Below are 18,120 nucleotides of genomic sequence, written 5' to 3' on the forward strand. Positions count from 1 at the left end.
AACTTTTTAGCACATTAGCTAACGTTAGCTTCCATAGCAAAACAAACAAGTGTGGTCCTCCTTTGTAAGATTGGCTTCCTGTGACATCATCCATCCACTGAGTGAGAGCATACGGGTCGGCCAGTCTGGTCCCGTTGGTCAGTGTTTACTTATTCAAGTAACACTGGCGGTCCCGGAGAGTGAGTGACCTGACATGGTGCGTTGGTAAATTCAGTCTGACGCTCTACACTAAAATGAGAGCCCTGTTGGTGGAAGAAACGCAGCGTTATATTTCTACATGAATGAACCAACGGTTAAGTTAATCACACATTCACTCCGCTCAGTGCTCTTGCGATCATTCAGCATTTTAGTATTTCTTCTTCTTTTAATGATCTTGGGTGTGTTAGGAGACTTCCGAGGAACGGACATGGAGAGCCAAAGTCATGACAACATGTCTAAGCCTGTAACTCAATGCAGTCTCTTATTAAGCTGTATTGTGCATGATCAGCCTTTCTGAGAATATTAAGGATGTTGGTGAAGTTTACTTTCCATGCACCAAAACAAACAGATATTGAAGCCTTTGTGATCTTAAGGAATAAAACTAATACTTTGTGAGCATATGAAAAACTTTGTCAGGAGTTGGCAATGTGGTGAGACAGTACGCAGGACTTCAACTTCTCTCTTAAGTTCTCTACGTTTTTATTTATTCAAAACAGCTACACAAACAATCGCCTTTTGTTTCAGACATACGCTGCTTAATCCTGTCTTACACCTCATAGTTTTTTCATTAGTTTACTTTTAATGCTTCGTGATGGTCTGAATGCTACAACAAAGGTTATCCAGCCTGAGAAAGAACATCTTGCAGACATAAAAGCCTGCACGCACTGCACACACACACACACACACTGGAGTGTATTACATAAACAGCACAGTTGCATTACAGCTCATTTTGTTAATGGCGTATGACTGGGGTTTGGCACTGTGACCGCAGACACTGATATGTGATGCTGATACTGAGACACTACATGTAAACACTGGATATTTTTACTTCTGGAGCAGAGTCCATCACTGCTCCATTACCCCTCAGCTACTTGACATTATTTGTGTATTTCTTAAACATAATTTACAGCGTTGAGTAAAAAGCCAAGCGGTCTGAGATCTACTTTCCTGTGAATGAAAATGCCTGTGCTATTACAGCCTTATATTTCAGAATGACAACTGTAGATGGGGAAAGGTGTAAGCCTCTTACGACTCCTGCATTAAGGTATCATTAGAGGATATTGTGCAATTTCAGATGTCAAATTGTAAAAGCATCTGCCTTTTCTACTGAAGGAGCTGCAGTGTGAGCTGCTGCTATATGATGTACACAGCTGGATTTGCATAAGCAGGGCATGTGGTTAATGGATCTGGTGAGGATGCTATCAACTTGGCTGTTGTTGGGGAAGCAGAGGAGAGATAACCCCTTTCTCTCCCCACAATTCACTCTGTTGTTTACTCCTCTGCTCCCTGTCTTCTCAGAACTTTCTACTTTTTATTCTCACTGTTCTGCCGGAGCTCGTCATTCCCTTTAGGTATTATCCTCGACTTCTTTCATTTCATCATGTCTATTCAAAGCAGCTGAGTTTCCACCAATATTTTTTGGCGTGTTGATAAAAAAAAAAAAAAGAAGAAGAGGTTTTCGTAGGCTACAGTTTCCTTAATATCAGACAGGAAATGTAACTCTTTGATGTTTTTTTCATCTTATTGGGAGCATATTTTCAGTTGTGATATTGTACTGGCATTGTGCAGATGAGGGATATTAGTTATGTATTCCAATTAAACTGTAGTGATTTATTTTTAAGAAAAAAAAACACAAAAAGATGTGAAATTCAAAAGGCCATCTTACATTGTGTTCACACCAGACCCAATTCAAATTTTTTATGTTGCGCTATTCACATGAATTTGAACACTACAATATTTTGTATTGACTTGCTTCAAACTTCGCAATTGCCGAATCGATGAGTGACATCTGCCCGTATGATTGGCTATCGTGGCGTGAATTGGTTGCTGAAGTGCAGATTTTTTTACTCTTGTGAATAAGCATATGACGTAAAATCATGCTGCGCACTTAATTTGCGTATTTTGCTTCATTCGTGTTGCATTATTTGCATGAGTTCGAAAGCTACAATATTTTGTGTTGACTCGCTTCACATACGGGACTAACTGGCATTATATGCATGTGAAATCACTGAATCAATGAATGAGGTAGGTCTTCGACGTCTCAATGCTGATTGGCTATCTCGGCATGAATTGGTCACTGAAGTTCAGACTTTTTTACTCTCATGGAAAAAGCGTATGGTACAAAATCACGCTACTCGCTTCATCCACGTTACTTAATTCTGGTATTTCACGTCATTTGTGTCACGCTAACCGCATGAGTTTGAACGCTACAATATTTTGTGTTGACTCGCACCATACGCGTGCAAAATTGCTGAATCGGTGAATGAACTTCCGCCGGTACGCCCTCACACAAATATGTATGACACACAATTGAGCTACTCTCTTCATTCGCATATTTCATGTCATTCTGTCATGCCGCCCGGCTGAATTTCGCATCTAATCACGTCTTTACATTGACTTCAAATGTAATTCACTTGCGTGAATTGTTTTATTCATGTGTTGTGAACACAACATTGGTCTGGTGCTCAGTTGAGTGCTGCAGGGGTCATGCTTTTCTGTAGGTGGATGCAGAAAAGAAAGCCAGTGAGACTTCTCCACTGGATTTTGGATTATTACAGAAAATAAGCTGTGTGGCAAACGAGGCTGTAAAGTCGTGTTCAATGTGAAGATGTTCTGTAGTTTTATTCAGCCACAAACAAGTGGGGCATTTACTAACATATGTTATGACGTAGAACAAAACCTGAAAGTCTTTTCAGCTTGTGTTAACCACAAACCTTATTTCAGGCATCTAACAAAAAAAATTAACCACTGACTCTGAGATGAAGGAACTCGGAGTGGTAAAATGCTAACTCATTACTTAGTTTTGTGATGAAAATGTTTTGCCTTTTATTTTATTCTCTGTTGGCTTTATTGACAGACAGCCAGTTAACCACGTTAACATGCAAAAACATAGTGCCCACACACATAGGCGACCTGGAGGGAGATCAAAGGGTGGGCCCAGTGTTTCCGCAGCAGTGCTGTTGGGTCTGGAGGGTGTTACTAGGGATAACTGCCAAATGACTGGTGTCAAAGATGCTCTATACCAGTTTATCAAAGGTCTCTGCCGGCGCTGCTAGCTAGCGTTAGCTCCCACCAGACACAATTGGTGTACAGTAAACTGACGAGTGGCAAGATTACCTTACAGAGCAACAAGTGTAACTGGTCAAAAATGTTCTTGCTGATTATCCAAATAACCGATTAACAGTTAACAGATGACATCCCTAGTGCAGATACATGTATTGCCATTGTATGTTATGAAAGTGAGGCGTCACAAGTAGCAAACAAGAGCATGATCAGTGAAGTCCATGTTAAAATGTTTCCCTATTCCATTTTCCATGATACAAATGCAGTCACAGCTGGTGATAGATCTGTTTTTGCTGGATAAACAACACTTAACCAGCGGCAAAGTGTGTTTTTAACTGTCAGTTAGAAAAATGTTTGTTGACCAGAACCTCCCACGAGTGTTAGACCGACTGTGTACTGGTCAGGGTAATGTGGCTATTAGCTGAAGTACTAAAAAACTGCCAAGTGAGATTTATTATTGTCCAAACTGACATTAAAAAACATAATAAAAAACAACAAGCTGTCCAAAACTCATCAACTTTCACTTCAACAAAGCTGATGAAAATGCATCTTAATTCACCTGACAGTCAGACAGGAACACTCAGTAGCTCATAATATGTTTCTACTACACTGCTGCTTTCTGCTACATCACCTTTGTGTCAAAGAATACATAGCTACTGTATAAAGAGTATTAACGGAAATGGGTTTGTCAGGTGTGACACATGTGCTCCTCCTTCTGTCAGGCACTCAGAAACAGCCTCTAATCAAGCAGGCAGCCTGGGAGTGGAAGCGATCCACAGTAAATCCCTCTCTGTGCGCCCTAAAACAAAGCTCAGCTAAATATAGAGTCTCCAACATGATTATGACACTGCAGGGACCAAAGTTTCCAAGTCCCAGCTCACCCTTTGAGTTCATGATGGCCCATTACCAGAACATATTATTGGCTACAAAGAGAGCAGCAATGTGGATACTCTAAACAGTGATGTGTCTAACAGTGGATGTTACATAAAGCAAGACAAACAAGCACAGAATATGACCGAGAACTGAGAGTATCAGTGTTTTCTGCAAATGGCCAAATCAGCTTCTTTATGTTCAAGTGAGCCTGAAGAACATTTTGGCAATGTATGTTTCTGTAAACCATGAATATGTTACATGTGTACATTTTATACGTATCATATCAAAGTTTCTGAAGTGACGTAGTATATGAGCGAACTTTGTCATCTTGAAGTGGAGAGGATGGCAGCGACATTGTGTCACCTCGGTAAGACGCCTGCCAATCTACAGACAGCTGCAGACCACTCCTCCAGGTGAACAAACACTTGCTGGTACTTGCTGTGTTTGAAGCTGATTTTTAGGCACCAAATGTGGGTGTTTTGTAGTGCCTCCTTACTGTGTTTACATCGGCTTTTTCTGGTGATTGGGTCAGCCCTATAGGGGCTGTAATAATTAATCTTGTCCGTCGAGGCAAAGGAGGAGGTCAGGTGACATGGCCATACCCACCAGAATAATTAACAGTAAAGGCACTGCATAATGCCAAGATTAACATCTTTCTCATCTGATCGTGGTCATTGTGTGTGTGTGTGTGTGTGTGTGTGTGTGTGTGTGTGTGTGTGTGTGTGGTGAAGTGGATGATCTTGTCATTACTACAAAATCTTTCCTCAGTATGGTGGTTCTTTGATTATTTCAACAATTTGAGGAAACAGGCAGCTGAATTCATGCAAAGCCTGTTACAGGAAACTAAAGAGTTAGCAAGCGCACTGTATGTGCTTCAGTGCTTTCGTCTACAGACATCATCAATATCTCCTGTGTGGTTGTGCTCTGTTAAACAGCGGACATCCATCATGATGCTGGCCAGGTCATTTCACTTGACTAGCATGCTGGCTAATGCTAATTATATCTATCCAATGGTATACTAACAAACTTTAAACTAAAGTTGAAATACTTTGTGTTTGTAGTTTGTGTAAAGGGTTGAAATTCATGTTAAAATGATCTACCTCTACGTGGTTTCATTTTCACTGCAAGATTATGTTATGAAAAATCTTAGGCATTTTAAAACTTTATCTTTCAATAAAAAAATGTTTTTGTAGGAGGAAGTGTTGACGCTGTAAGGTCTTGACAAAAATACTGGTGTTGGCACCAGAACTCAGGTATCATATTGGCACCATATTGAAAAGTTTGAAATGATACAACTGTATATATAATAAAAACAGTTTTTTTCAGTATCTATAATTAATCTTAAATAGATGATACAGGTGTATAACCAACCTGGTCTCACTCCAAAATCATTAAAAACTGGCGCTTTGCCCGTGACTTCCAGTCCCTTCCAGCGACACAGGCGACAAAAGCTGTCCTTTCACCTCGGCATCATATGCTGCCAGTCAGGCCAGTTGAAGGAAAAAACATAAATTCAAGGTGCTGTACCAATGTAGTGTGGTAATTTTAAAAGAGACTGTATGTAAAGTGTGCATTTCCTGTGAAAATAGATGTGTATTTTGAAAACAGACAATGCATGTAACAGGCTGAAGTTGACACAGCCAGTGTACCCAGGGCACCTTGCACGTTATATCTCTGCGTGGAAAGTCCATGACCAAACACTAGGGCCATAACGGTACATGTATTTGTGTCGAACCGTTCGGTACGCAACTTTCGGTTCGGCACGACCCTGTACCAAATTATTGGGCGCAGGATATTATTTTATTTTATTTTGTTTTATTTTAATTCCGTTTTTGTGAGCCGAACCATTTAAAATATCTAGTTCCCCGACAGACATAATTGAGTGACGGACCGAGTCCGACTGTAAATCTCCGCTTTCACTTTGTGCAGCGCATTCTCGCATTTTGACAACATGGCAAGTGAGCCTGACGAACCTGAAGACCCACCCGCAAACCTTAAGTCCTCCGTTTGGGAACACTTTGGTTTCAGGGTAAAATACAAAGATGGAAATAAACAAGTTGACAAGACAAAAGCAGTGTGCCGACACTGCAGAACAGCGGTCGGATATGTACTTGGAAACACGTCCAACATGCTAACGCATCTAAAGCAACACCACCCGAGTTTGAACGTTAACCGGCACGACTAGAAAAAGCAATCTGGTGCAAACTACAACATCGTCGTCGTTTAAAAAGAAAGAGCGTTTCCCTGACCATCGCGCTAAAGAAATAACCAACGCCATTGGAGTTGAGTAAAATTGTTTAAGCTGCACTTTAGATATAAGCATGTTTTGTTTACTGCACTTTAACAAAGTGGGAAAGCTAAGTAAGTTCCTAGTAAAACTGAATCTGAGCAGGCTTTAAAGCTGACCAGCTGCACTATACTTTTTATTTTAATTGAGTAAAACTGTTTAAGCAGAAATTTATACTTCTATTTTCATTCAAACAATGTGAAAAAGCAGAATTTTATATATATTTGTTTCATTCAAAAATTGCGTAAAAAGAGTTAACTGCTGTGGTGGTATGTTTTAATAAGGTTACCAATAAGTAAAAGATATTTAATAGTTGTCTATTTTTTTCATTACTGTACCAAAAAAAAAACGAACCGTGACTTGTGTACCGAGGTACGTACCGAACCGTGATTTTTGTGTACCGTTACACCCCTACCACACACTGATATGTGACGAGGTCGGAGTGAGAATGTGTTGCTGTAACAGTAAACCCAGTATTCACGCCTGTTGTTTGGTTCAGTTGGTCTCCACCAAATAAATAATAATATCTGTTGTTGCTTTTGAGTTCTGATTAATTTCATGTTCACACTGATTTAGACCTGTGAAGGCTCAGCAGTGTACCATTGCATATCTAGAAAGTGTGTTAAGGCTCTCTCATTGACTTTCTGCCATTAAAAGATTGTGACCAGCAGTAGTTGTAATTCTGCATCTTTGTACACCAGCTCAGGAAAAACACAAAACCTACAAATTAGGGTTCAGTAATATTAAATATGAGAATGATGAAGAATTACGGAGACATCAAAAATACAAATAAAACTAAAGGAGCTGCAAAGAACAAGTTTTACACGTGTACACACTGTACAAGTATTAAAACTACATATTAAATATGAGCCAAGCAGTACAGGCTGCACATCAGCCGCAGTCACAGAGCTGTTCCCATGTTTGTTATGATGTCATGTCTTACCATTGATACGAAGCTAACCATTTAGGTATCTAATCACATCAGAGGTGAATGACACTGATAATCCCTTACCTGACACACTCCGCTGATGCACATGTCAAAAGCATCCGCCCGGCATCGCGTCCCGTCCAACACCTTGGGCGCCAGTTCAACAGTGAGACTTCTCCCTTTGGCCTGGCAGCGCAGAGCGCAGGGTGCTGAGGGGTCATAAGGTGATGGGATCCACTCATGGGTGACACCCTGGTACTTGATGTCATTGTGAGCTGAACACTGCTGGGACCGGAAGTCACCTGACTCTGCTGGGCAGTCCTGAGGAGGGAAACAACAAGGACAAGGACAGAGGTTGGAGTCCGACACCAAAGTGATTCTTTTTAATGTCACTTGATTAGTGTCATTTAATGGAGGTGATTAAACTGCGTGTGAAAAGCTTGGAAATACTGATTAAATGTGACAGGTAAAGGAGAACTAAGGTATATTTAACCTGACCTGACCTTAACCTGTTTCTATGTCTCGGTGACTAATGGGATTTTAGTTGGTTTAGGTTTTTTTGAAAGTAGTCCAGCATTAAGTGACAGAGCTGCAGCTGCATAATCTTCAAGGCAACAGCACAAAGACCAGGTACGACCACGGACAGTGCTTGTTGTTGCCACTGACGGGCTCAGACTGTTATTATAAGTGTCTTACAACATTATGGAAGGGATCCCAACAGAGCTTTACCTTTGGCTTGATCCCATCTGTTTATTAATGAAGAAGAAGATACACTTTCATTAATCCCCGAGGGGAAATTCAAATTTTTTTTAAATGCCATATACACTCAGGCCCGAAATACACACACATGCACAAACAGGACCTATACATGTATTAAATGGAGGGATGTCAGAGTGAGGGGGCTGCCCATGGACAGGCACCCCGAACAGTTGGGGGTTTGGTGCCTTGCTAATGGCACCTCTGCAGACCTCTATGGACTGAGCTCTGCCACCCCGTGTGTCCCTGTGTGTCCAACCAATACCAGTGATGTAGTATTTCCAATGTCCTGTACACATTTTGAATGCATATGTGCTCTTTTGGGTTGATTTGAGCCCAGGCTGTTTTAGCTGTGTAAAACAAAATAAAAACTATGATCATTTAACACACATTTATCTAGGTTGTTTTGGCTGATATGGAGGTCAATATCACATCTTATTATCATTAGGGCCCTGATCTGCCATAACCATACCACTAGTGGCACATAAACCCCTGATATTTCTCCCACAGTGGGGACAGTGTTGTCACAATATGAGAGTTTGTAACTTCAATACAACAGACCAAACACAATGTTTACGATAACTTCGGGGTAGAACCCCCCAGGTCATGTATGTGAAATGAAACGGGTCTGAGCAAACGCTGCCTTCACTGATTAGTTTTTAGCCACCTTAAAGTTTAGTGTACCCTGTATTAAGAATATTTTCACCACTTTACTTTTGACAACAGACATCCCTTTCTGACAGGGAACTGAAGGCGCTATCTCAACGTCACCAGACTCAACTGACTGACAGGAAAGTTGCTGATCCAACGCTGCCTTGATTGGTTAGTGTGAAAATGTAAAGCGGAGCATATATTCCAAATATAGCACACACTTAATCTAGTATTTGTGTGTGTGTGTGTGTGTGTGTGTGTGTGATATGTCAGATAACCGTATTTAAATATCTTTAAAGTCACAGTTATGGCTGAAAATGAGAACAGAAGTAGGCAAATTTGGGAGGGGACCTCTGCCTCACCATTATAGGCTTTATGGAGTGTGTGCTCCATATATGCACAGCTGAGGCTCAGAACTGAAGACGCCTCTTGGCAATATCTATCTTATAACATCTTGTCTTCAAGAAACAGTTGCCTACGATATAGCACTTAGAGTTACTATGACCTGGATGACTGAGAATCTTCACCAACATCTTCCAGAAATGGAAAATTATCATGGCTCCTCATCCCACTTGAACTGCACTGGGAAAGCTGGAAAGAGTGACCAAGTCAGAGGTGAAGCAACAGAAAGCCTTTGGGATACTGACACGAAAAGGAAAATATTTCCAGCCACCATGTCTCCGAGGACTTTGCTAATTTTCCCCTGAGCTAAGCTTTGTGACAAACTTAGCACAATACTGGATGTATGGGAGCAGTGGGTGCAGCAATTATGCCTTTTTTACAAACCAGGCCCTCACGTGACTGTAGATGAATGTCTGGTTGCATTTCGTGGGTGCTGACCCTTTAGGTGACACATACCAAACAAACCGGACGGTATCAAAATACGGGCAGCATGTGATGCGCAGTCCAGCTCTGACTGGAATATGCAGGTGTACACTGGGAACCTGTCTCAGGTAGCACCTGATTCCTGAACTATTTTACATTACAATCATTTTCTGGAGGTTTAAATTAGGGATAAAAGATGTCATCTGAGGATAACAGGAGGGTTAAAGCTGCACGAATCAGAAATGATGAAACCACAGAGAATTATCACCAACTCTGCAGTTCCCCTCACCTCTTTCCTCATCTCTTAATGGACTGCTTGTATCAGCTGGTGATGACTGACATTAAATTTAAAGGTGCAGTTTGTCACTCTGGAGAAATTTAGTAGATAGTTGAGTCTCATTTCCAGGTCATCAAATACCAACGCTTTGTGTTGGTGATTCGGTCCGACTGCGTGGAAATTCGCATCAGCTTTGGCGTGACCACAACATAAACCTTTGATAAGGATTCCTACAACTTGGTTATTAAAGAATTTTGCCCAAGGTATGTTCGTGGTCAAGGATTAAGTGGTGTTTTTGCTGTCTCAGACACATCTGCACTGCATGGTTGTGTCACTGATGAAGCACGTATGGTGGAAATGTTTTGTCTTCCTTCTACAAACAGAATGACTTCTTGACATTGAGTGTGTTTGTCTTCTGTTGACAGCACAATAATGAGTCAATATAGTGAATATGGTGCGGACAATGCACCACTCTATAGCTGTTTTCTCATATGAACTCCAAACAATGTCGAGAGTCAGGTCCAGACATTGTGCAGAGCTTCTCTTTCACACATGTAGCACACAACAGGAGATTGTCTGCGTCAGACACTTTCTTACCTACTGGATTTTTTCTGTTTGGTTTAGTCGAGGGGCGGCGCCTGGGCAGAGCACGCAGGCGGCTGGACATGACACATGTACCATAAACAGCAGTCTCTTGCCATTCCTTTAATTTGTCAGACTATTTATTAGGGCTGTAGTCTCCTAGTCGACTAGTCGATTATTTGGTCGTTATGCTCTCGTCCGACCAAATACTCATTGGTCGAATAATCGCTGTGTTACTTTCATAAGGAGAAAAGTGCTACATCAACAGCTTTCCAGGATTAATCCATTGTTGAACTCGCCCACCCTCACGCTCAGTGTCACGGTGACGCAGACCTCCTGTCTGTTTCTGTAAGCTGAAACCATTTCCCTCAGTGGAAACAAATCTTTTATTTACTTGTATTTCACAGATAAGAAACAATAAATTGTGGAGACAGTAAAGCCTCCACTAAAATAGCATTTTAAGTCGTGTGTGTGATTTATCCTTCAGGGATTTATCCTGGCTTCATATGAACAGAGGAAATCTCCGCTCGTCGCTAGGCTAATGTATACTATGTGAAATGCCATAGGCTGGCGCTAATAACGTTAGCATGTTGAATTTGCTTGGAATACGTGTTTAGTATAAGACAGTTGTTTTGTCGGTGAATGTTGTGAGTTGTAATGGAGCCAAATTAAGTGCTGTTACCTTTGTTACATGTTACTGTTGTCCCTGGTAATTCATACAATGTAAAATGCCATAGACTTGTGCTAATAACGTTAGCATGTTGTATTGGTGGGGGAAATGTGTCCAGATAAAGACAAGTGTTTGTCTGTCAGTTTTGCGATTTATAGTGAAGCCAGTTTGTGTACTTGTGTTTGAAACTGTCTCTATTAAGCCATGTTTAATGTGTGTTTAATGTGTGTTTTGAATCAACTATATAAATACAGTTTGATTTGAACTAAACTTTACAGCACTTAACACAGTCTTCCACCGCCGACTAGTGTTTTGGAGGTGTAACTGCAGAGTGACACAGACACACCACCGCAGAAGTAAAAATAACGTGCAGATTTTTTTTTCCCCACGACTAATCGATTAGTTGAAGATGATGTGCGACTTTAGTCGATCAAGATTTTCCTTGGTTGACTACAGCCCTACTATTTATGGCTTCGGCCTTTGACATTTCCGTTGCTGTCTTTGTGCATATGACCTCTTTTCTTCATCCTGACCTGTTTTCTTCTGGTTTCGTGTGAGCCTCATGAAAGAATCGTCATCAACACGCCCACTCGCTTGCTGTGAATTCTCTGGACAATAATCTACTCTATTCATGCATGGGCTCAACTGGACATTACAAAGACTTTGTATTCGGGAGTCAACTCTGTTTTTTGACATTCCTGTCCCTGACTCGGCTGACATGTACTCTGATTCCAATATATCTGCGACCATCCAGGACAATTTATCAGCTGGGTTCGACTAGAAATCTGAATAAGAGTTTCCAGGGTTTCCAGCTGAGTCAGAAATGCAATGTCCTCGACAATTCAGACCACACATAGGTAATAAAATATTGGATTTCATGTGTTTGTGTGATTCAAGCTGGACGTAGGAAAAATCCAGCCACTCTGACCATGGCAGAGGAGGTAATGGTGCAGAAAAGCTGTCAACAGCTTAACACCAGGATGCTTCCTGGGACTGAAAGCTGTCTCAGATCAATAAGAGACGCTTGTTCCTCGGGGTGACAACTGGCAGACTTTTGGCATCCAATAACTCTCATTTCTCCATGACTGAGAACTGGACACATCCAGTCTGACACATCAGCATCACTCAGTTCCACTCTGCCAGTCCTCATATCTTTCAGACGCCTATATGGAGCCCAGCAAACAGAGGCTTCGGTTCAGACAGAGTTAGCCTCCATGTGTGAAGAAAGGAAATGAGATAAATATTATCCTGGGACCACTTCCCACTGGACGTGATTGAAGCTCTACAACGAATCCAGACTAAACCACTTCAGTGGGGAAGAAGAGAAATACGACTTGTCTGCCTCTGATTAAAAATGGTGTAAGAAGGTTGTTTCAACAGGCTGGATGTGTTTCTGTGGTTTGGGAAAGTGCAGTCCGACTGTAAAGAGACCATCGTGGGGGTGGTTATGGTTGTTGGTCTCTCTTGGATCAAATGACGACTGTTGATATTACATGATGGACTGTCAAGGACTGGTGGAGGGATTATTCACTTCTAACATTTGACAGATTTTATTATGGCAAAATAATTGATGAGTCTTTTATTTCCCCACCTGGCACACACACAGCACATCACATATTTGTGGTATGACCTGAACTGGTCATGGAGGACTGGGAGTTCATTTAATGCCTCCATTTGGTATTCTTGCCTCTTACGAGTGACCAGATCAACAGGATATAGTATTTAAAAGATACAGTCCCTGAACGTGTCTCCAGATCAAACTTCCTCACACCTATTTGCTGACCTTTCAGCTCCTCCAGGATTTTGAAGGCTTCACAGTAGCTTTTCTAAAAGATTGCAGTGCATGCTGTGATGTTTATAGCTATTGTTTGTAATTAAACTGTTTGGGGTGAAAACTGCAAAAGAAGCTGTGATGCTGTCATGGATTCTGAGCTTATTATTTTAAGTATTCAGTGTTTCCCTGGTGATTTACTAACAAAATCAATGAGTAGTAAAGTTCAGACTCACTTTGTTGCTGCAGGTTCTGTAGCGGATGTTTTTCCCATCACAGCTTCTGCAAAGAAAGGTGAAATGAAGAAGTTCTCAGTGAACCAACAGGCGACACAAAACTGCATGCATAAAATTATTTATCAACAGCTTTAAAAACAAGTGACACCACCAACAGAGGATCCTTTTCTCATCCACATCTATCAGACTTTTGTACACCTGACAGATTGTTTTTATGAATAGATAGAATTATTTCTCGCTGTAGTAACAGTTACACAGATTTTGTTAAAGCAATACAATAATTTGAACTTTATTTACATTCTTTCAACTGTTGACAGATGTGTGAAGTAACAGGACATGCTTTCAGGAGAGACGTATTGTTAAATCTATACTTCCTGCAATAATGTGAATTCAGCCATTCAGTCTGTCTGTTTGTGCTGTTTATTTATTATTATGTCCTGTTGTTGGACTAATGAAATTGCACTGTATCGTATCGTATCTTACTGTTGAATGTTCTTACGTTTTTTTTCATGCTTTAAGTGCCACAAACAAAATATAATTTATCACATTCCTCTTTTTATTGGGGTGGCAGATGTCCCTACACCTCTGCAAAATAAAACCAACTTAGGGTAAGTGGAAAACATTTATTTTTGTGACTTAGGTGGAGTGACCCTTTACATTACTACTAAAAAACATTTTTATGATTACGTATTTTACCTTATCAAAACAAGATGTGTGAAATTGACTGATCATTTAATTTTTGCATTGTTTCATATGTCCAAAAAAACCCCAACAAATTACAAAAAACAAACAAACACCAATACATGGCAGTTCATTTATATAGCTCATTTTGGCAACCAGGCAATTTAAAGTGCTTTACCTATAACATTAAAAGCACTGAGACAAAGTGCAAAAGAAACACATAACAAAAGCTAATATACATATACAATATAAGACATAATAAAAAAACGAGAAAAGTTACGGTGCAGTGTAAGAAACAAACAAATATTTGATTTAATAAAAGGCAGCAACAAAGAGGAAAGTCTTCAGTCCTGATTTAAAATAACTTAAAGTTGCAGCAGACTCGCAGTTTTCCGGAAGTTTGTTCCAGATATGTGGTGCCTAAAAACCAAACACTGCTTCTCCATGTTTAGTGCTGACTCTGGGGCAGGAGTCCAGGAACGCCACTCAGCCTTGCAGCCAATTTTTACCGGTGGCCACCTGCTGAAAACATTCCCTGCAGCCCAAAAAGCATTTTCTCTTTAGACCAACATGTGAATAGAGACGTCTGTAAAACTGTTCACAGGACACCTAATTTTTGATCCATGGAGGTTTTATGTTTGTAAAACTTTCTTTGAGCCAAGAAAGTGATTTAAAAATCTGCGAGTCATCACAATGTAAAGACTATGAACCAAGTGGGAACTTGAAGGCAGGGCCAGCAGGAGGAACACTAGTGCACATATTCACTGGGCCGCATACCACATGCCTGGAAGCTAGAAACTTCTTTGGCTTATGCGCCAGGTGAGCAACTCCATCTTAGGATACGGTATCTAGATATTATTATAAATCTATGCTCTGGGGACACAAAGCAGACCCATCCCAGATGAATTTAGAGGTCTGGATGGTTACAATTCAATTCATTCTTTATTTCAGACCCAGGGGGATCCATATCACAATTAAACAGTTTAGCAGAAGGTCAGAAATGTATTTGGGTCCTAAATCAACAGTAGTATTTTGAAATTGATTATCTGACAGACAGGAACCCAGTGTAAGAACCATAGAACCAGAGATGGAAATGCATAATTAAGGCCCGAGCAGGAGACCTGCGAGGTCCCTATTGTTTTTCTCCCGATTATTTATACATATATATATATATATATATATGTATATATATTTTTTTTTTTTTCTTCCGCCCATATGATCGCATTTTTCACTGCCTGAACATACCCCAAAACTCACCAAACTTGGAATATAAGTCACACCTGGTAAAAAATGTTATAATCTATTGTCGTCCTGAATTTCCACCACTAGGTGGCGCTATTATTAAGGAAAGTGCGTTTTGGCTCCTAACTCCCATATACTTTGTCGCACATTCAAAAACCTTATATCCACGCGTTCAGTGAATTGTGCTGATTCTCGTGATATAGGCCACGCCCATTTCTGCCTACCATTTTTTTCCCCGCAAATTCGCAAAATGTCACAAACCTACTTTTTCGAACTCCTCCTAGGCAATTTCACCGATTTGCACCAAACTTTGCACACAGCATCTGTGGACTCTTCTGACAAAAAGTTATTAAAAGAATTTTGATATTCCAAAGAATACTCAAGTTATTAAATAACAACTTCCTGCAGATTTAGTTCTAAACAGGAAGTGTTGCATAGTTCCACATTGGTGGGTCCGAATGACATGAAACTCAGTTTACTACTTCCCCATGAGCCCCTGAGGCTCTGTGCAAAGTTTCGGGTGATGACCACAAGGTGGCGCTCTTTAAATTGAAGTATTTTATATCTCATCATTGGTTGGGCGGATTAAAACGAAACTTGGTATAATTATTGTCAATGCCCTCCTGAGGATATCTGATGAAGGACTTACCGATCCGCCACTAGGTGGCGCTCTGGTAGCCGTCTAATTTAATATTTGGCACTGTGCCAACACCATAACACTCATGTAAATAAAATTGATAGGGGTGGTAAAGACTGGCCCCTGTAACTCATACACCAAAAATGACCAGCAGGTGGCGCTATTTTCAATGCAAAAGTGTTTTTGGCTAATAACTCCCACATAATATGTCGCACATTGTTAAACCTTCTATTTACGTGTTCTCTGAATTCAGCTGAATTGTGTGGTGTAAGCCACGCCCACTTTTGCAGTAACTTTCCATTCGCTAAATCGAACTCCTCCTAGGCGATTTGACCGATTTGCACCAAACTTTGCATGCAGCATCTGTGGACCCTCCTGACAAAAAGTTGTTAAAAGAATTTTGATCTTCCAAAAAATGCCCAAAATATAAAACAACAAATTCCTGCATATTTTTTTAAAACAGACAGTCTTTCATATCTTGACCAAATACAGTCCGATTACCACAACACTTTTGCTAATTGTGTTCCATGGCCCGATGAGGGATTGTGCAAAATTCAGTAGAAATCGGCCAATAGGTGGCGCTCTGGTGGCAGTCTAATTAGTGTGAATGAAAGTAAATTGGAAAATCTTCAAATCCTCTTCAAAACTCATCGACTTTCAACCTCTTCTTGTCCCTCATACTTTGAGCTAGAGACACCATGTCAACTTTTAAAGAGTCAGAAGACCTTGAACTATTGGGCATGTATTCAGCTTCTACTTCTTGGAAAAATACATACATTGGGTGCCTACCTGTATCCTGGAAATGTAAGTAAGAGATAACGTTTATTTTTTTATTTATTACAGCTGACAAGACTTCTAGGTGCACGGTCCCCGACGGCAGCATGCCCCGACGAGCGTGGACTGCGAGGGCCCGTTCCTCACTGCTTGCAGCTTTAATGTTGGAAATACAATAAATTCACAAATTATTTTGTGAGGCTGTCAGGTTTTTATTACTCTGTGTCTCGTACTTTGCTGCAGGACAAACTTCTCTCCATCTTTGCAGCCTGCTTTCAATATTTTTCCTCCTTTTTTCCACCTTGAACTTTGTTGAGCTTCTCTCAATTTGTTCTGGATAGAACCTGCAGGTAAATACCTAGAAAGTGAAGTAAACGCGGTGGATGACTAAACAAACACACACGCACACATTAAAATATCCATGCGTGTCCACACACACCTGTAAGGCTACAGCACACTCCACCTGCAGCACACATCACCCAGCCAGCAGCCATCTCAGCACTTCACTGAGCTCCAGCTGGCAGGGCCCAAAATGTCAAACAGCACTGAACCCACACACACACACACACACACAGAAAATGATCCTGAGCCCTGTGTGAAATGTGCCATAGCAGAATGGTCCTTTCCCCGTGACAGCATGGACACGCTGTTAAATCCGTTCCACCTTGTTAGCAACAATAACAACACCCAATCTCTCGGTGTGTGTTAACTGCCACAAAGTGCACATTTCTCCTGCCGGCTTACAATAACATTAGACTAAACTGGTAGCAGCTCATTTATCCCAGTGTAGAGCAGGCGTGGTCTAATCTGCCATTTTGGGCAGATAGAGCCGAGAACCACACTGCAGCCTTTCAGCCGGCTCCAAGCTAAACCAAACACAGACAACAGCGTGCCATGGCTCCATATTAATGAACCAATTAATAGATTTCTCCCATTGCAATGCATGAGTAACCGCTCGACAACAGACAAACTGTTTGTGTGTGGGTGAACAACAGTCGGTGCACGTGTGTGTAGTATGTTTTCAGGGTCTGGGAAAGTCTACAGCTACGGCCATCAGTGCTGCAGGAAATTCATAACACCGATATGATAACAGTGCAGGTCTGTTGGTGGCTTTGTTAGGACAAGACGCAGTTACAGAACATTATATGTGCTATATATGTGAGAGGCAGCAAAACATCCTTTCATTTTATAGTTACAGTTTACTAATAAAACTCTCCACAGTATGAACAGTGGTTACATGAGCCTCAAAACCAGACACAACTCAGCCCTGAGCAGAGTGACCGTCCTCTACTGACCAATCAGACTGCAGTGTTCACAGCTCCACCTTTTAGTACCAGATCTGTGTGCTAGGTACCCCAACAGAGGGGGGACCAAACATGGGGACGCTAAGGAACGGTTCCATTGGTACCATCCACAAAGACATAGAACAAAGGTTACGATATTGTAACCCTCGTTCTATTAGCACAAGCCTCTACTTAGGGGCCCTGTTGCTCCCACACTGTCTGCTGAAGACACTGTAGGATGGCTAACGAATAGCGAACAGAGGACCATGAGCCCGTTGGGATAGCTCAGAACTTCTGCCCTTCTCTGTACATCAATGGTGGTCTCAGTTGACTGACTTGAAGACAGATGGATGAGAAATAAAGGAAAAGAGAACGACAGAGAGGGA

At 41.1% G+C, this 18,120-nt stretch overlaps 1 protein-coding gene across 2 annotated transcripts in view; it reads right to left on the reverse strand.

Annotated features, from left to right (window-relative positions):
* Positions 1–18,120, reverse strand: part of adamtsl3 (ADAMTS-like 3) — a 321,378-nt gene that overhangs the window by 125,677 nt on the left and 177,581 nt on the right. For both annotated transcript variants that reach the window (XM_033626208.2, XM_033626216.2), the window contains exons 5-6: positions 13,118–13,163; positions 7,434–7,670 (exon numbers count right to left, since the gene is read on the reverse strand). In XM_033626208.2, the coding sequence (XP_033482099.2) occupies positions 7,434–7,670; positions 13,118–13,163 (283 nt within the window). The remainder of the gene's footprint in view (positions 1–7,433; positions 7,671–13,117; positions 13,164–18,120) is intronic.

This window comes from Epinephelus lanceolatus, chromosome 2 (genome assembly GCF_041903045.1).
Source record: "Epinephelus lanceolatus isolate andai-2023 chromosome 2, ASM4190304v1, whole genome shotgun sequence".
NCBI classification, from domain to species: domain Eukaryota; kingdom Metazoa; phylum Chordata; class Actinopteri; order Perciformes; family Serranidae; genus Epinephelus; species Epinephelus lanceolatus.